We start from the raw sequence: 16,889 nt of genomic DNA, 5'->3' as shown, positions 1-16,889 counted from the left end.
CACTTTCAGCTCCCTGTCTCAGTCAGGCGTAAGATACTCGACTCCCATGACAAATGAAGTGCCGCCAGGATGCAGTTTCCCGGGGAAATGTGTGTTCCTCAGAAATGCATCCAACTGCCAAGATAGTAAGTTATCAGGGAAGGACAGAATTAGAAATTGTTTTCTGTGGGTATGGGAAGATATAAAACTAATGAGGTGCATAAGCAGAGACTAATTAACGATGGGAGACACTCAGCGATGCGCCGTTGGCATTTGGCAGTGCTCTGCTCCCGAGGCTGCCTGAAATAGCCTGGCAGATATGAACCCATTTTTCTTGCTTTCTTTCTGACCATCGCCTCCGCGGTGGGATGCAGGGGATGGTGGAGGTGGTAGCTGAGAACTATCACAATATCTGGGCCAAGAAGAAGAAGCTGGAGCTGGAGAGCAAAGGTGAGCTAGGGTCGCAGCATCCCTCACACAAGGTGAGCTGGGGGGCAGGTGTGTTTTCCCAGAAGTGCAAAGGAAGAGCCAAATATTTTGTCATCTCTCACTTTACTGACCGCAGGTGGCGGCAGTCACCCACTTTTGGTACCATATGACACCCTGACTGCCAAGGAAAAGTTCAGGGACCGAGAGAAGGCACAGGACCTGTTTAAGTTCCTCCAAGTGAATGGCATTGTGGTTTCTAGGTAAGTCATCTTCCAGGTGATGTTAGTGGGCCAGGGGCAGGATTGTGTGGTCTCTCCTACTCTAGATATTTGATCACCTGCCTACAAAGCAGATCAGAATGAGGGTAGCGGTTGAGTCCTTTGAAATGAGTAAATGTTTATTTTTGAGCCTGAAGCCCTCTCTTCTGACATAAATAAGACGGGTCATATCAATTTCTAAAAATCAGTTACAGCGAAGAATCATGACAAATTATACATACATACCTTAAACATTTAATTTTAACTTAAAACATACACACATGCATTCATTCACAAATCTTACACTGTAGGCCCCCAAATCTGATCTTGTCGTTGTATTGATTGAAATTATAAACCGTATCCACAATGCATCCTCAAAGTTCTTGAAATTGGGCTAAAGAGCAGTGAGAATTAAAGCACATACAAAACAACGTAAGTGCAGTATGCTAGGGTTTTGGGTTTTTTTTCCAATTTCCTCCCTATCTTTTATAGTTGTCTCACAAATACCTAATTCAAAAATTCTGTGTATGGAAACTTACGATTGCAGGTCTTTGCAAAATATGCAACTTCGTTTTCACAGAATCACTTGTATTTTGTTGTGGTCACACGTGTATTTTGTTGTTTTACATGGTATTTAATGAAATGCCATCACAGCAATAGGGAGGATGACTGGCCTCAGCAACCTTTGGACAAAGGTGGTAGCTCCACTGGGCAGGTTGGATGAATCGTGATTTCCTAAGACATTATGAGTGCTGGAATCGTCTAGGTGAATGTTTTAGGTGAGGGTGGTCTGGGATGCTTAAGTCTTAAAGGTAGAACCTGGTTTCCCCACCGGTCAGGTGTCGGTGATGGGCTGTGTTTGCTGAGTCCTTCGTAGAACAAAAAACAAGCCAGTGTCCCCAACCCAGTAAGCCATTCCTTTTGAAAGACATGTCTGCTGAGCCAGCTGCTGTTTCTTCTTTTAGTTTACTACAGAATTTTTGCCACTGAATGGTGGAAACCCAAATAAAAATCTATACAGATATTTCTATTGTAGCTCATATGAAAAAATAACAAAACGTATTTGCTGTATTGTTGAGCAGGAAAGGTCAGGCAGCGGGAGACAGCCTCCAGGGAAGCATTTGAGAAAGACTCCCATCGTCATTTTAATCCTGTTCTTAACACCGAGGTGCATGTGGACTGTGACTTGCCAATAAATAACTTGCTCACAGAAGTGAAAATTCCTCTTTGCTATAAGAAAGGAATCAAGGAAATGGGGGGGAAAGGAATAAGATGACTGAATTCAGCAAGCACATGCTCCCAGCGGTTTCCCCTATGGCAGAGCCTCTGGTGGGCATTCGGATGTACCTATGAGGTGACGACATCCCTGTCACCAAGGAGAAACCCTGGGTTCCCGCTACCCTTGCCTCAGACCTGCCCCATCCTCAGCTTCCCTATCACTTAATGACAGCCTGTTCTTCCTGGTGCTCAAGCCAAAAACCTTGACTCTTCTCTTTTTGTCTTAACCCACATCTAGTCCTTCAGGAAATCCTGATGGTTCTCCCTTTAAGATATCCAGAATCTGGCCACTTCTCACCCTTCGTGCCATCACTGTCATTGCTGAAAGGGCTTCCTTTCCAGGCTCCCTATTTCAACCCTTGCCCTCACAGTCAAGTTTAATCCTAGCAACTAGAGTAATTCTGTTACAATGTGGGTCATAACATGCCTTTCCTCTGTTCAAAACTTTCAGTAGCTTCCCATCTCAAAGCAAAAGCAAAACGCTAAGGACGGCCCACAGCTTCCTAATGGTTGACTTCGCTGCCCACCCCACAGCCCTCTGCCTGCCTGCTCACTTCCACCCCTCCACACGGCCTCAACTCAGCATGCACTCAGGACCTTTACACCCCCGCGTCCTATGCCTGGAAAGCTCTCTCCCCTGATGTCTATGTGGTTCACCTCCTTCAAGCCTGTACTCTGGTGTCATCCTTCCAATAAGCCCAGCACTGATTTAACATGACAGTCTGCTCACCCCCACTTCAGGCACTCTTGAGCCCTTTCATCCTGCTTTAGTTTTTCTTTTTTTCACAAAACTTATTAACTTACCGCATTCCATATACTTTAAATTTTTGATTTCTTTTTTTTTTTAATTTATTTATTTGTTTATTTTTGGCTGTGTTGGGTCTTCGCTGCTGTGCACAGGCTTTCTCTAGTTGCAGCGAGTGGGGGCTACTCTTCGTTGCAGTGTATGGGCTTCTCATTGTTGTGGCTTCTCTTGTTGCAAAGCATGGGCTCTAGGTCTATGAGCCTCAGTAGTTGTGGCACTCAGGCTCAGTAGTTGTGGCTCATGGGCTTAGCTGCTCCGGGCCATGTGGGATCTTCCTGGACCAGGGCTCGAACCCGTGTCCCCTGTATTGGCAGGCAGACTCTTAACCACTGTGCCACCAGGGAAGTCCTCCATATACTTTACATGTTATTTAATGTAGTGTTTATTTATAGCTAGCATGTAAGCTCTATGAGGGCAGGGATTCTCGTTTGCATCTCTGATTTATCCCTAGCTCAGTATTTGTTGAATGAATGATAAAGATCTTTCTGAAAAATCTTTTCTGAAATTATTGTAGCTTAGGTTTTTGCATGCTCACAGAGGCAGGTTTCAAGTGAAAGGGGAAATGAGTCATCAGTCAGGTCGCTAAGCCAGAATAACCATTAACATTTGGAAAGCAGAGTTGTCATGGGGAAAATTGCTGGTGCACCAAGTCACATCGTTATCTCTGTTCCTCCCTGGTGTTTCCCCATTTCCAACCTAGAGGTATGAAAGATATGGAGTTGGATGCCTCCTCCATGGAAAAGAGGTTCGCCTATAAGTTTTTGAAGAAGATCCTGAAATATGTTGATTCTGCTCAAGAGTTTATTGCCCATTTGGGTAAGTATCATTGTGAAATATCACAAAAATGTGTGCTTCTCATAACATCAAAAAGAATTTGATATTCCTTTTTTCAAGGAGTGATGCTTTCATACTGTAGCTGTTCGTGATTCTTTTAGACATATGGTTTGGGGAAGGACACAGTGGCTGGAATTTTTTTCCCCCCACTTAAACAAATCAGTTTTGTCTTTGGTTTCCCATCTGAGTTTGATTGAATCACTTGTCATTTTTCATATAACTCATCCTATTCTAAGTTTTCCATCATTTTGCTTTGTGGCTGTGAGCATATGACTCAACCTCTCTGAAGCTGCCTTCTCATCAACAGAGTAGAGAAAAGGGTAGTGAAACCCTAGAGAACTGACACAAGAAATAACCAACCCTCACAATTGTAAAGTATTTTGTAAAATATTAGATATTTTGTAAAATCAAATGGCCTTTTCATGATGAAAAGCTTCTTGGTTTCTACAATGCTGTGACTCTTTTGTTTTTGTTTTCTTTAGCTCTAGCCAACTTTGTGTTACTTTTGTCTTTGTAGAAGCCATTGTCAGCAGTGGGAAAACTGAAAAGTCTCCCCATGACCAGGAGATCAAATTCTTTGCCAAAGTAAGTGACTCTCTCCATTTAACCAAATTACTTTCTTCTTAGCATCTGTACAATTTAGGGTACAAGTTAAGCATATCCAATAAAGATATTCAGAACTCCAATAATGGCTTTAATGAAATGGGCATGTGTTTCTTTATTGTGGAACAGTCTGAGGCAGGTGGGTGGTCCGAGGAGGCAGGCAGCCTGCTCTGCTCCACGCCATCACCCAGGGACTCAGGTTCTTCCTCTCTTGATGCTCTTCCATCTCCTAAGATGTGGTCCCTGACAGTGGTCCAAACAGACTCACCTGTACCACATCTGTGAGAAAGGGGGAAAAGAGGGGGGAGGGCAAGCTACTGTTTTATTGAAGTTCTAACCCAGTGGCTAGAACTTAATCATTTCAGCCTCAGCTAGCTGCAAGGGAAGCAAGTAATGCATTCTCTAGGTGGGTGACCCCCTTGCCCAGCTAAAACACAGGGGTTTCTACTGCTGAGAGAAAGAAGGGAGAATGAATTTGGATGCCAGTTAGCTATCAGCCACATGACCCTAGTCAGAGAACTAAATACAAGTGAGGCCTTGAGGTAGCCATGCTCTGAGAAGCAGAGACAGGACACTCAAGTCTAGTAGTGCTGGGCCTTGCCTCAAGTATCCAGTTGGATGCCATGTCCAAGAAGCCAATCTGAGTGCAGGTCTCCTGCAGGATGCCCCTGAAATTGTTAATTCAGGGCTCCATGTGCATTTCTTTGGGCCCTTAGTCAGTGTCCTGCCCTATCCTTTCACGTATTTCCAAGGCCTCTGATTACAGGAATAGAAGGGGGAAAAAATGTGTTGGAAACTGGGATTCACAGGGTAGAGTTTCCTAGAAATTCCAGGACCGGTATTCAGAGGCTTTTTGCTCATTGAGAATGAACTTTTTCAAAGGAATCAGAGGAAGGGTTACAGCCAGCTTCCTACAGGTTCATCTCTGGTGGATCTTTCAGGTTCTCCTCCCGCTGGTTGACCAATACTTCACCAATCACCGCCTCTACTTCCTCTCGTCCCCTCTGAAGCCCCTTAGCAGCAGCGGGTATGCCTCCCATAAGGAGAAAGAAATGGTAGCCAGGTGAGTCTACAAAAGAGGAGGTCACGGTGCTGATGTGATTTATATAAAACCCCAGATTCCTGGGGCGTCAGTGGTGAATCTTTTGGAGAAGTGAGCTGGGGACCGACGGTTGGTAACTCAGAGGTTTTGGTTTTCATCTTGGTTTTGAAAGTGACTTTATTCACACTTTTCTGTATATTATTTTGGCAGCCAAGAGAAGTGCAGTGTTTGGGGGTATCAGTAGGACTTGGGGGAAACTTACATACTCAGGTCAACTTCTATCCTGAAATGACATTTAGAAAATGGTAAAGGTAATTCTGAAGCTTGGGAAAAGCACACAGACAACATTGAGAAGAAACAGATTAGTACTGTTTTCAATCCCATTCTTATCAGGCTTTTTAAGATTAATTTTTTTTTTTTTTAAAGAATCAGGTCTTACAAGTCCTGGGGTGGATGATCTGAGACGTGAAATCTAGAGGGACATAACTCAATTTAAATGCCTTAATAGGAAACAAATGTTCATCAAAGGCACCAGCTTCCCTTCTCATCCCACTTGGCGTGAGGCGTGGATGCCTCAGCAGAGCTGAGAGCAAAGCAAGGGCTTCAGGCTACGAGGTGGATCCCACCCTGCCTCAGGTTTTCTGCATTTGATTCACGAGTGAGAAGAAATGGATTAGACTTCCAAATGGCAAAGAGTTAAGGACGGCAGTGAAAGCAGTCGGTCAGCTTTCCCTAGCATCTGCTGATGGTGAACAGTGTATTTTATATTTTATGAGGGCCCAGCCATTGACGATCACCATCTTTGGGAAGATAGTCAACCTTAGGATTTAGCTGACATTTATCAAGCACAGATGGCTCAGCAGTGAGCTCAGTTTTTCATATGCGTGAGTTATTGCCCACTTGTGGAAGTATCATTGTGAAACACTGCAGTGCTTTAAATTCCAAGAATCACTTGTGTGTTATGATCTTCATTTTGCAGATGAGGAAACTGAGGTTTGGGCAGGGTCACTCCAGTGCCTAAAGTGACCCAGGTAGTAAGTTAGGGTAAGAATAAAAGCCCAGCCCTCTCTATCCAGATCGAGTGCCATTTCCTCTACACTGTAATTACTTCTTGTATTAATAGTTGTTAAGCAGGGAGGAGCCCATGCTGTCAAAATGAGACACACTTAGAATCAGTTACTGACCCAAGATTTCCTAGATTATTTTCACGATGCACCAGCATGTTTTGTAAGAAGTTAGGGAAATGAGGGGCCAAGTGAGATATTCAGATAAGCCGACAGAGGGCAGGTGTGTCTGTTCTCATCATCTGTTTTTCTTAGATTATTAATTCATGGAAATGTAACATTTGTTCAGCCAGGCACCATTTGTCACGGCTGGAATACAACCTGGAGCTGATCAGCCTTGCAAATAGCTTTCCAATCCATCAGTGCGCCCGCCGCCCTCCCACAGAAGCGGCCGTATCGGCACCGAACCTGCTCACATTTCCAGACCCCTTTTGTTCCCAGCCTTCCCCTGGGCCCCACCTCTCCTGCATCTGATGCCCTTTACCAGTGCTTTCCAGAATCTCTCCCCTGGGATCTCTTTAATGTATCGCCTTCAAATTCTGAGATGAGAGAGAGGTGCCTAGGCACTCTGGTACCCTCATAACTCTGGATGAAGGACGGTGCTTCTGCTTGATTCATGGGTCCCACAGACGACAAGAAAGGGCCTGTGGAAATTTCAGGCCCCAGCCTTGGCCAGCCTGAGAAAGCACTTCTGACAGCAGGGGGGGCCACATTTGTATTAGGATCAAACAACCCAAGGATCTGCTTTTGTTAGAAAAAATGTTATTTTGTGTTTATACACAGTTTGTTATACAGGTTTATTTTGAAGCATTCCACCAGAAATAACTCAGTTTATCAGCCCCTAAGTCTACAGACTAAGAGGGTCTTGTCCGTAGTCTCTGCCTACAGGTGAGAAAGCTGAAACACAGAGTGGTGAGGGGGCTTCACCAGGACGGCCCGGCTGGTCCTGGCAGTGACACAGAACTCGTATTCCTCCAGCATCTCCGCCAGCTCCAGGAGTTTTCATCAGATACATAACCCCGGCAGGAGGGCGGTCGGGGGACACTTGGGAAGAGAAAAAAAGCAGCAGTCCGTATTTAATTTCACACGCGCTGGCTGCCAAATTTCTCCTAACTTATTCTGAGCTCTCTTAAGCTCTAGGCCAGCATTTCCAACTCATTTCCACTGCAAAAACAAATGACTAACCGGGAGAGACGTTGGCGGTGGTTTCCAGTAGACAGCTCAGAAGGGCTCAGGGCGTTCATTGAAAACCATTTAGAGGTGAAAAGGTTTTCATCCCCACCACCACTTGGGTGGATTTCTTCTCCATTTGAGCTGTCCCCTAAAGACGTCTGCCCTGTGTGGGGCAAGACACCCATGACTTCTAAGAAGATCTTGGGAAGGACTTCAGCCAGGTCTCACCTTGGAATCCCATGGCCTGTACTGGGTGATTTTATTCTACTTCCTCTCTTTCTGTTCTACCAGGAAGGGGAGCTTTCTGAAGGGATTGCTAAGTTTTTACCTAGCTGTGCCAATGTCAAATAACATCAGCCTTCAGAGGAATCTCCTCCCAAGAACTTCGGCAACACAGGTCAAGTGATGGCTACAGTGGCCATCAGGAGTGTGTTCAGAAACATCCTCCGGGCTCCTTGCTGACGGCACAAGGCCCGCTACTAGGCATTGTGGAAAGTAAAACAGTAGGACACAACTGGACTCCAGGGGTTCTGTGGTAGGAAATGTGGGTAAAAGCATGGAATAGGGTCAAAAACACAAAAGCGTAGCAGATGGGATTTCCTAGCTTCAAAGACACAGACAGGACAGCAGTCCAGTCAGGCTAATGGAGATGACAGAGAAAAGCCATTTCTTGAAATGTTTCTGGTTCGATACAGTATTGCCCATACCTGAACCTTTAACTTTCTTCCAGTCCCACCTTCTCGCTCACCTCCCAGCTAAGGCCTCACACCCCCCTCCCCGCCAGTGAAGGCTGCAAAAATGTCTTGCAGTCCACTGCAGCAATGGAAAAATCTTGCTTCCTTTCAGAATCCTCATTTATCCATGAATGTTATACACATGAATGTTTCAGCATATCGTCCTCTATAGCAAGGGGTGGTTTTCAATATCTGGCTCATCGCAAAATATTGTACCTGTTGCAGAAGGATTGTTGTCTGTAAGATTGGAGATGCCTGCCAGGTACCTCTCATGATTCTCCAATAAGACAGTGGGAACCACGCGTTGACCTAGTGTGGTCCAGAGCATTCTTTGAGGGGAACGCAGTGCATCTTCCCAGGGTGCTGTTCTATGCACTTTGTTTTACCGCACAGGGGCCGAGGGGTGGGGTACAAATGAGTCTTCCTTGAACCTCTGTCCCTTTCCGATTTGCGTTCTTTTCTGCTTTAGCCTGTTCTGCAAACTCGCTGCTCTTGTTCGACACAGGATTTCCCTCTTCGGTAAGAGAAGTCCTGCTAAAGGCTGCACCCCCTGTAATTATCCTGAACTTGTGTTTTGCCTTCACTTGTGGCTCCCGCAGACGACCTGAGCCTTAGCTAAGGTGTCACCTAAATTTGCCTTAGAAAATTGGTCTGAAGTATGATAAATGACCTCTCTACCCCTTGAACAGCTCAGATTTTCCACGCCAATGAATGTTTTAAGCCCTGCCTGTAACATCCATCATAAAGTGATATGTCAGGCCAGAGATAAATGCCTTGGCCCAGAACGGAGGCCTGGCGCTTTGTGTGTTGGTGGTTACTTATGCTGGGCTGTGGTTTGTGTGTAATGAGAAGATTGTGTTTAAATGACAGGCTGAATGGCTTGGGGAGTCACAGGTGATGTTGTTTTATTTTAGGGAGCGATTCTACTACAATGGTGAGCTGTCTTCACATCTTAGCTCAGACACTTGACACAAGGTAAGTGTGCCCAGAATTTTCCAGTAATTTCTCAAGATTTCCTCTCTGACCCTCTCTCCTCACTTATTATTGTACTGAAGAGGAGCTGTGTCACCGCTCTGCAGGAGCTGGGGGGAGAAGGAAAGACAGGCAAAAGATGGATCCAACCCTGACGTTAGCACATTCTTTCTCAGCTCACATGACGGAGTGCCGCTGTCACGGCAGATACCGAATGTCGCAAGCTGAGCACTTGATCAGTTCTTGTCTTCTCTTACTGAGAAGTTCATCTTTCAGAAGATAAAATACATAGCATGGCAAAGTACCACTTTGTACCTAATTCTCTGCAAAAAAAGAAAAAGGAAGAGCTGCCTGATGGGTGGCAAGGACATAAGAATCCTGGGAGAGGGGACCCATAGCACTCTGAATTCAGAATGGCCAAGGAGGGGATGTGATTACCAGAAGATCAAAGGCAAAGACAGATTCGAGCCCATGACCTGAGGGTCTGATAGGAAAGATGGCTGAACAAGAAAGGAGGTCTTCCTTTCTTTCACACGTGTGTGTGTGTGTGTGTGTGTGTGTGTGTGTGTGTGTGTGTGTGTGTGTGTGTATTCTGGTAGTATAAACATAAATTATTCGATGAGATGAAAAAGAGAAGCAGTGCAAATAACTGACAGGGGGCTTTCTTTAACACACTCATTAAGCAGGGCCCTTGTCAAAGGTTGGAGGAGAACACACGTCCCCAAACCCAATGCAGAAGAGAGGCACCGACCTAAAAGAGTGGCCAGATGATGAAAATCCTGTACAAACTTAAGAATCATTTAGGAAAAAAAAAAAGTTAAGGGTAATTAAAGGGGGTTTTCAAGTTTTGGAGAGAAACAAGTTATTGTGGAGATATTAAGACGGCACAAAATTTACAGAATCAGACCAAAGCGTCCCAAGGGATGCAGTTGGGCTGAGGACTCTTTATTCTCAAAAGCAGGCAAAATGCCTTAGAATCCTCTTTCTTCAAAAAAAACAAAACCAAAAACAAACAAAACACAGGTTGCTGTGTTTCATAGTCATTTCTGAGAAAGCCTGAGGAAGATGGTTCATAAATTCTTACAGGACAGGAGCAAGCCTCACTGACTTTATTTCCTTGTTTTTATTTTTGCGGATGATTATCACGAAAATGCTGTAGATAAAAAGCATCTGTCCTTGTAGCAAGCCTGTCATAATCTTGTGAATAAGATGTAGAAATATGGAAAAAATAATAGATGACTTGTAGGCTCTGTTCCAGTTCTAAGTTTTTTAAAAGAGTTTTAAAGGAAAGCCCCGGAGACCCTTAGCTAATCTCCATTGCCATGTGGTTTTTTTTCAGTGGTCTGATTAAGCTGTTTTAAATGAGGCTGGCTCTTCTCCCCTCCCCTTCTCCAAGCTAGAACATCTCTGCAAACTGATAGAAATCCAAGCTTCAGTTGATTTAATTCTTTCTCCTCTCTTTCTCTCTCTCTCTCTCAGAGGTCCTGCATCACAGGAGGGCTAGATTTCTAACTAGTCATAAAAATTGCTGAGCCCCCAGGGAGCTGCAAGAAAAGCTCCCCTCTCCCGCCTTAAATTAGATATTTACAGAAGAATGTAGCCAGCTGCAGTATTATACAGATAACAGGTGATCAGTATCAGTTTCATTTTACATTGTTCTGTCGATTTCCTGAGTTGAGCAGTCATTCCCTCAAATCAAGCATGCCTTCCAGTTGCCAGCACCCCCTTTGGAATTGTGTGATACCAGTTTCTTTTGGGATGCTAAAAACTACTCTCTCCGTTTCTCCTGACTCGGTGTCATCAGGTGACCTGGGTGTCAAATGTCTGTCCAGGTCGCACTGCAAGTCGCCAGTCTCGAGAAGGGGGTTGGCCAGAGGTTCGGGTTATGCTTTTGGCTTTGAACATGGTTTGCTTACAGGACCGTCATGAAGTCAGGCTCAGAGCTGGTGAAGGCCGGGTTACGAGCGTTCTTTGAAAATGCAGCTGAAGACTTAGAGAAGACTTCGGAAAACCTGAAGCTTGGGAAGTTTACCCATTCCAGAACGCAGATTAAAGGCGTTTCTCAGAATATTAACTACACCACGGTGGCTCTGCTCCCCATCCTGACGTCCATCTTTGAGCACGTGGCTCAGCATCAGTTCGGGGTGGATTTACTCCGTGAGTCGCCCGCGGTCTGTCGTGGGTTCGTGTGCGTCTGACCGCAGATCAGCAGGAAGTGTGTGGCTCGTTCCCTTAGGCTGACCTTGAGGCCAGAGTAGAGATAACTGTTCCACACTTTTTCCTTCTTAGATTTAAAAATGAAGTAATAGACCCTTGGAGGGGAAGAAATCCCCAAATTTGAGTATATAATATTTCATCTTTTTCCACTGGTATGCAGAACCAGAATTTCCCACCCACTGGTTTAGTGCCCAGTCATTGTGCTCCCGCGTAATTTGAAAAGGTTATCTGAGAAATCCAGAGAGAGATACAGGTTGCTCCCAGAAACCAAATTTCCTGTTAAGAGGCTTTAATTTATTCATTGGGTACCAGGAGCAAAAGAAAGCTGCGAACTTTTCATAATCTGAGCCTCCAGAAGAAGACTGTAGTTGGTTGGTTTTCTTTTAGTTTGCATTTAGTACTGTGTCAAGCCCTCTTATTCTGCCACCAAACTTCAGTTTCACATTTTAAATGGTGGTACGTGATTTAATTAGTTTAAGCAGTGGCCAGTAGCCAAGGCTGTGTCTTCCATAGCCCCAAAAATCAGTTATTTCCATGGGGTTGGGGGAGAGGTAAGGGAACATTCAAACTCGTTATTCTGTGTCATGGAAACAATGCACTTCCTTTGTTGAAAAATAAAGCATTAAATTAGTTCTCTTTGTGTTAAATTAGTTCCAGCCTTATTGTCAGTTCCATACATTAGCAGAGGCACGTAGCCTGCCCATGAAACTCTGAGTTCCTAAGAAAAACATGCCCTTCCCTTGGGAAATATGGCAAAATCACGATACAATTAAATTACCTTTCGAAAAACATCCATCAGAGAACTTGGGACAGGTGGACATGAGGAATTTTGCTCTCTCTCTGAAGAGGTAGGGATATTGTACAGGTCTCCCTAGGAAAGGAGCAAAAAGCTCGTTCAAGCTTCAGATTTCTTGCATTCTTCCTTTCAAAAGAAGGAAATCGAGCTCTGGATAAAATTTGACTACAGTGTCTCCCTCTAATGGAGAAAAAAAAAAAAATACCCATGTGGAAGGACTCTGGTCAAATGCGTCCTTTCCCTAAGAAGCCATGTGATCTGTATTAGGAAGCCCACAAGGGAACCGGGATGGCTCAGTGGAGGGTGTTTTTCTCTCCGTGTTTTCTCTCCCGGTTCAGCAACTAGCATTTGAGTAGAGAAGGGCTATGTTTGTTAAAAAGAGAGAAAGAGAGATTTTTGGCTCTTGGGTGATGCCAGCACGTGTTTTCTGTTTGCGGACCCTTTCCGCGTTCGGGAGGTGGGCCTCTGGGATTGATGCATGGGAATGACAGCTCTTGTTTGTTCTTTTCAGTGGGTGACGTGCAGATTTCATGCTACCATATACTGTGCAGCCTCTATTCCCTCGGGACAGGAAAGAACATCTATGTTGAAAGGTAATTAGCGAACAAAAGAGGCTAACACATTCGATCTGAATGTGTTATTTAAGTCTTTAAACACTTAACAACAGCATGTTTTCAATCCAGCAGAAGCAAAATGCTCACTGAAATGGTTTGGTGATTTTGAGCCTAAGATATGAAATGTTTATGGCCATATAAAATGTGTTAATGAGGCTTCTGAGATGGATGACTTCTGTGGAGATAGCTGGAGAATGTATGTGGCTGGAAGAGCAATAGAGCCAGGCTAAGTCGGCTGGTGGCCAAAAAATGTCCAAGAAATGTCTCTTTCTTCGTAATCACAGTTTCCAAATAGCTTCCAGAGTTCCTGTGGTTAAGGCTTGCTGAGAAGCTCAAGGGACGTGAGGCAGTTGCTTTAGTGTTTAATGAGTTTCTGTGTGATACAGCCCTGGACCTTTACCACTCTCAGCTGTCAGATTAGCTATAGTTTTAAACGAGTCCACGCTTTGGGAGCAGAACTGCTATTCGATGGTCCTGAATCTGAACAGGCTGATTTGCCGAGGTGCTTGGATTTCTGCTCTGCTCACTAATCTGCCTGGAGCAGTGGAGACCGTTGGTGACCCTCTGCTTTTCAGCATCAAATACCTCGTGTTCTGTGATTCTGTTTAAATCCACGGGAAAGATAAGAAAGATAAACACAGTGTTAGCCAAACTCTAGACTTAGTCTTATCCTTGGAAGACTTTTTTTTCCCCTTTATGCCTTTTCAAACAAGGAGACTGAAGGAATTTGATCTGTTCTTAAAATAATTTAATCTAAACATCCCGTTGATGTCCACGCTCCACGGGCCTCCTCGGTTTACGGTGCCTTTAGAAACAATCCAGCGGTAAATCCCTATTTCCCATCAGAACTTACAGAAATTCTAACTGCAGTTTCTCAATGAAGCAAAAAAAGAGCTTGGCTCCTTCAAGAACTCAAGAACTGATGACTTGAAATCATGTGCTAATAACGAAAAAGTGTTGAAGAAATATCTGTCTTAATAATTACAGCTCTTAAATAGCTTCTACAGTTCAAGAAATTAATTGAAGAACTAATTTATTTCAATTATGATTTTAATTCCTTAGAGTTACATAGCTTTCCTTATTTTTTACATGAAATATAGTTTTGTCCTTTAATAGAAACTGGGAGGACAAAAGTCATAACCATATTTTATACCAAATCAAAGAGAGACAATAAAATTTTTTCTATTAATACAGAATTTCACTTAGGGGAGGTGTCTTTACTTTCATTAAGCATTTGTGAATATTTTCTCAATATCTTTTCTTATTCTCTCAGTTTATATGTGTGTGTATACATACATCTATATGTGTATGCGTTTCTTTGTACAATTTTTTGAAAAGCTTACGCGTTATTCTCTTTAAAAAAAAAAAAGTAAAAGGTCAACTCTGAAATGTCAGACCAGCAAAAGACTCTTCTTCATATGACTTTTTATACTTTATTAATATACTCACAGCACTGTGAATATTGGTGCCTGTGTTTTATATTCCACGCAGGTAAAAAGCCAGGCTTGAAGAAGCACCTAGATCAAGTCGGCCCCTATGGCCTCTCTGTTAGCTAATGAAGCAACTAAGGAAATAAAGATTTAAAATCCTCGTGTTGTGGTGCTGCCACGATTAATGACTTTTGTCTATTTTCTCTTGCATTGTGAAAGTAAGACGTACTTATTCAAAAAAATCAAACAGCACAGACATATGTAAAGTTAAAAGTCTGTTGTTGTCTTCACCCCAGACCACCCACCTAGTAACAGTTTGGTGTGTACCATTCCAGGTGTTTTCTGCATGTGTATGTTTTTACACATGTGGGATGGTAATGTTGCTTTGCAACGTTGTCCTGTTGGATAAAGCTAAAAACTAAATTTCTTTATCATACAACTCATATTTTTAGTTTATCATTTAGATACAATAATCATTAAGTCTCTACTTTAAAAAAGATTAACAAGTTTAGTACATTTACATTTCTAGCTACTTCCTATCCTTCCTACCTTTCCTTTTTTGCTACGTAATTCCTTATATATAACATTTACATTCTACTCTGCAGTATTCTAGAACTAATATTCCCTTAGTTGTTTACCTTGGTTTGTATTAAAATGATTTGATGCATAGCCAATCCTTTTGAACCATGACTTTCCCATTCCAAAACTTTTATTTTGATTTATCTCTCAGTTGGCCAGATCCATCGTATGTAGTTGTTTCTACAAGAGCTCTACTCTTGAGTCTTCGCGTATTTTGGAATATCATCCTTTGACTGTATATGTGAACAGTTTCCATGGCGTAAAATCCTTGGGTCATAATTCTCCTCCTTCAGAAGTGTACAGACTTTGCTTCTTCGCGTTCTGACTGTGTGTATTCTCTGGATCCGGTGACTTGTTCCCCGTACTTGTGACTCTGCAGTGGGAGGGGAGAAGCTGCTGCTCTCTGGGTTCTTCTTTGGTTTTGCAACTCATTCACGTCACTGTTACCGTGTCCCAGGGTTGCCCTTTCTGTATCCGTCCCTGCTCTTCTTCTCAGAACTTAATACACCCTTCAGTCTTCAGAACTGGGTCTTCGTTTGTTTAGCGAATCTTTCATTTTGTTATATTGTGGTTGGGATTTTCCTCTTGGCTGTTGTTCACGGAGGGAAGTTATGTGTATTTATTGGCTGTCTCCTTTCTCCTTTTCTCTCTCACATCTCTCCTTTTCTCTCTAGTAACTTTTAGCTAATTGTTCTTTTCTGTCCTGTGTTTGTATGATTTTTCTCAAACTTTCTCCAAGTTGCTTTTTCTTACTTTATTTTCTGTGAGTGTATAGAGAAGAGTTTTTCTTTTTTTTTTTTTTCCCCTGGGTAGTTCTTCTGAACTCAGTTTCTTGTCTATTTCTTGGTCATCAAGTACACTGCTGTTTCTCAAGGATGGAAAGTAACATGTGCATGTACACTTGCATATATGCGTGTGTGTGCCCGTGCGTGTGTGCAAGTGGAGGGGAGTGCGCAGGGGTGAAACATCCGGCATCTTTGAGCCCGAGAAGCTGGCTGAAGACTCTTTCTCACTGTAGCAGCAGTGCCTTTACCCCAGCAGTGCATCCGCCTTAGCCTTTGGTGTCCTTCCTCAACCAAAGTGAGCAGCTGGCCCAGATGGGAGGTTGGTGAAATACGTGGTGCATCCTATAGAATAGGCCTTTTGCTACGTGATTCAATGTATGTTTCTTCACTCCTTTAGAGGGGTTGGGGCAGCAGCTACAAGATGGGTTACTTCTCACTCTTCCACTCCACCTCACCTCCGCTGGTTCTCCCGGCCAGGCGTCCAGGTCACAGTTACGGCTCATGGCACCCATGCTCCTTCCTCCTCTGGTCCTGCCTGCCACTCTGCAGGATAAAACCTGGGCCCCACACACACATCCAGCAGGCCTCCCGGTGCCTGCTCACACCCTTAATCCTCATTGTTTCAAGCAAAACTCGTATCCTGGGCTCCTCAAAATCCCCATATTTACTTCCAAAGATCTCTAGACTCTGCTGTAGGTCTTGAAAGTATGTTTCCATTGTAGCATCCTCACTTTGCAGTGTGAAGTTACCACACATTTTCTAATTTCAGCCTAGATCTAGATTTATTCCCAGATTTTCCCCCAGCTCTTGTGGGTCTTAGGGAGGAAAGTATTGGGTTGGCCAAAAAGTTCATTTGGGTTTTTCTGTAAGATGTTATAGAAAAACCTGAATGAACTTTTTGGCCAACCCAATATAATGAAATTCACCATTTCTCTGCCACCTTCTACTGAAGTTCCTTAGGCTAATGAATGTCTTTAGAGTTGCAAAGGAACCGCTCAATATAGCTTGAATGCATTAAAGATGTAGACATCTCAGAGATAGGGTTGACTGTGGGAAGGAAAAAGTCATTGAAACAGAGTAGAGAACTTTTGGGGGGATATTTTCTAACTGAGGCAATACTGAGATGGTCATTGACAAGTAAAGTTTTCAGATACAAAATTTCAGGGTAGAGCAAAGGCTTTTGTGTATCTAAAGATGGAGAATAGTTAACGTTCTTTAACCTGGATATACTTTGATTAATTGATAGAGCATTTGATGGGGATGGGTCAAGAAAACTAAGTTTGGTAACTGACTACATT

At 43.5% G+C, this 16,889-nt stretch overlaps 1 protein-coding gene across 1 annotated transcript in view; it reads left to right on the top strand.

Moving 5' to 3' along the window:
• RYR3 (ryanodine receptor 3) overlaps positions 1-16,889 on the top strand; it is a 361,967-nt gene that overhangs the window by 262,582 nt on the left and 82,496 nt on the right. Inside the window, 9 exon segments of the mRNA XM_057721476.1 lie at positions 354-429; positions 545-668; positions 3,449-3,564; positions 4,100-4,167; positions 5,127-5,248; positions 8,668-8,717; positions 9,113-9,173; positions 11,089-11,327; positions 12,695-12,776. Of these exon segments, the coding sequence (XP_057577459.1) occupies positions 354-429; positions 545-668; positions 3,449-3,564; positions 4,100-4,167; positions 5,127-5,248; positions 8,668-8,717; positions 9,113-9,173; positions 11,089-11,327; positions 12,695-12,776 (938 nt within the window).

Source organism: Hippopotamus amphibius, chromosome 2 (assembly GCF_030028045.1).
Source record: "Hippopotamus amphibius kiboko isolate mHipAmp2 chromosome 2, mHipAmp2.hap2, whole genome shotgun sequence".
Classification (NCBI taxonomy): Eukaryota; Metazoa; Chordata; class Mammalia; order Artiodactyla; family Hippopotamidae; genus Hippopotamus; species Hippopotamus amphibius.
The sequence above is the reverse complement of the archived record's forward strand: the minus strand, read 5'-3'. Positions and strand labels throughout refer to the sequence as shown.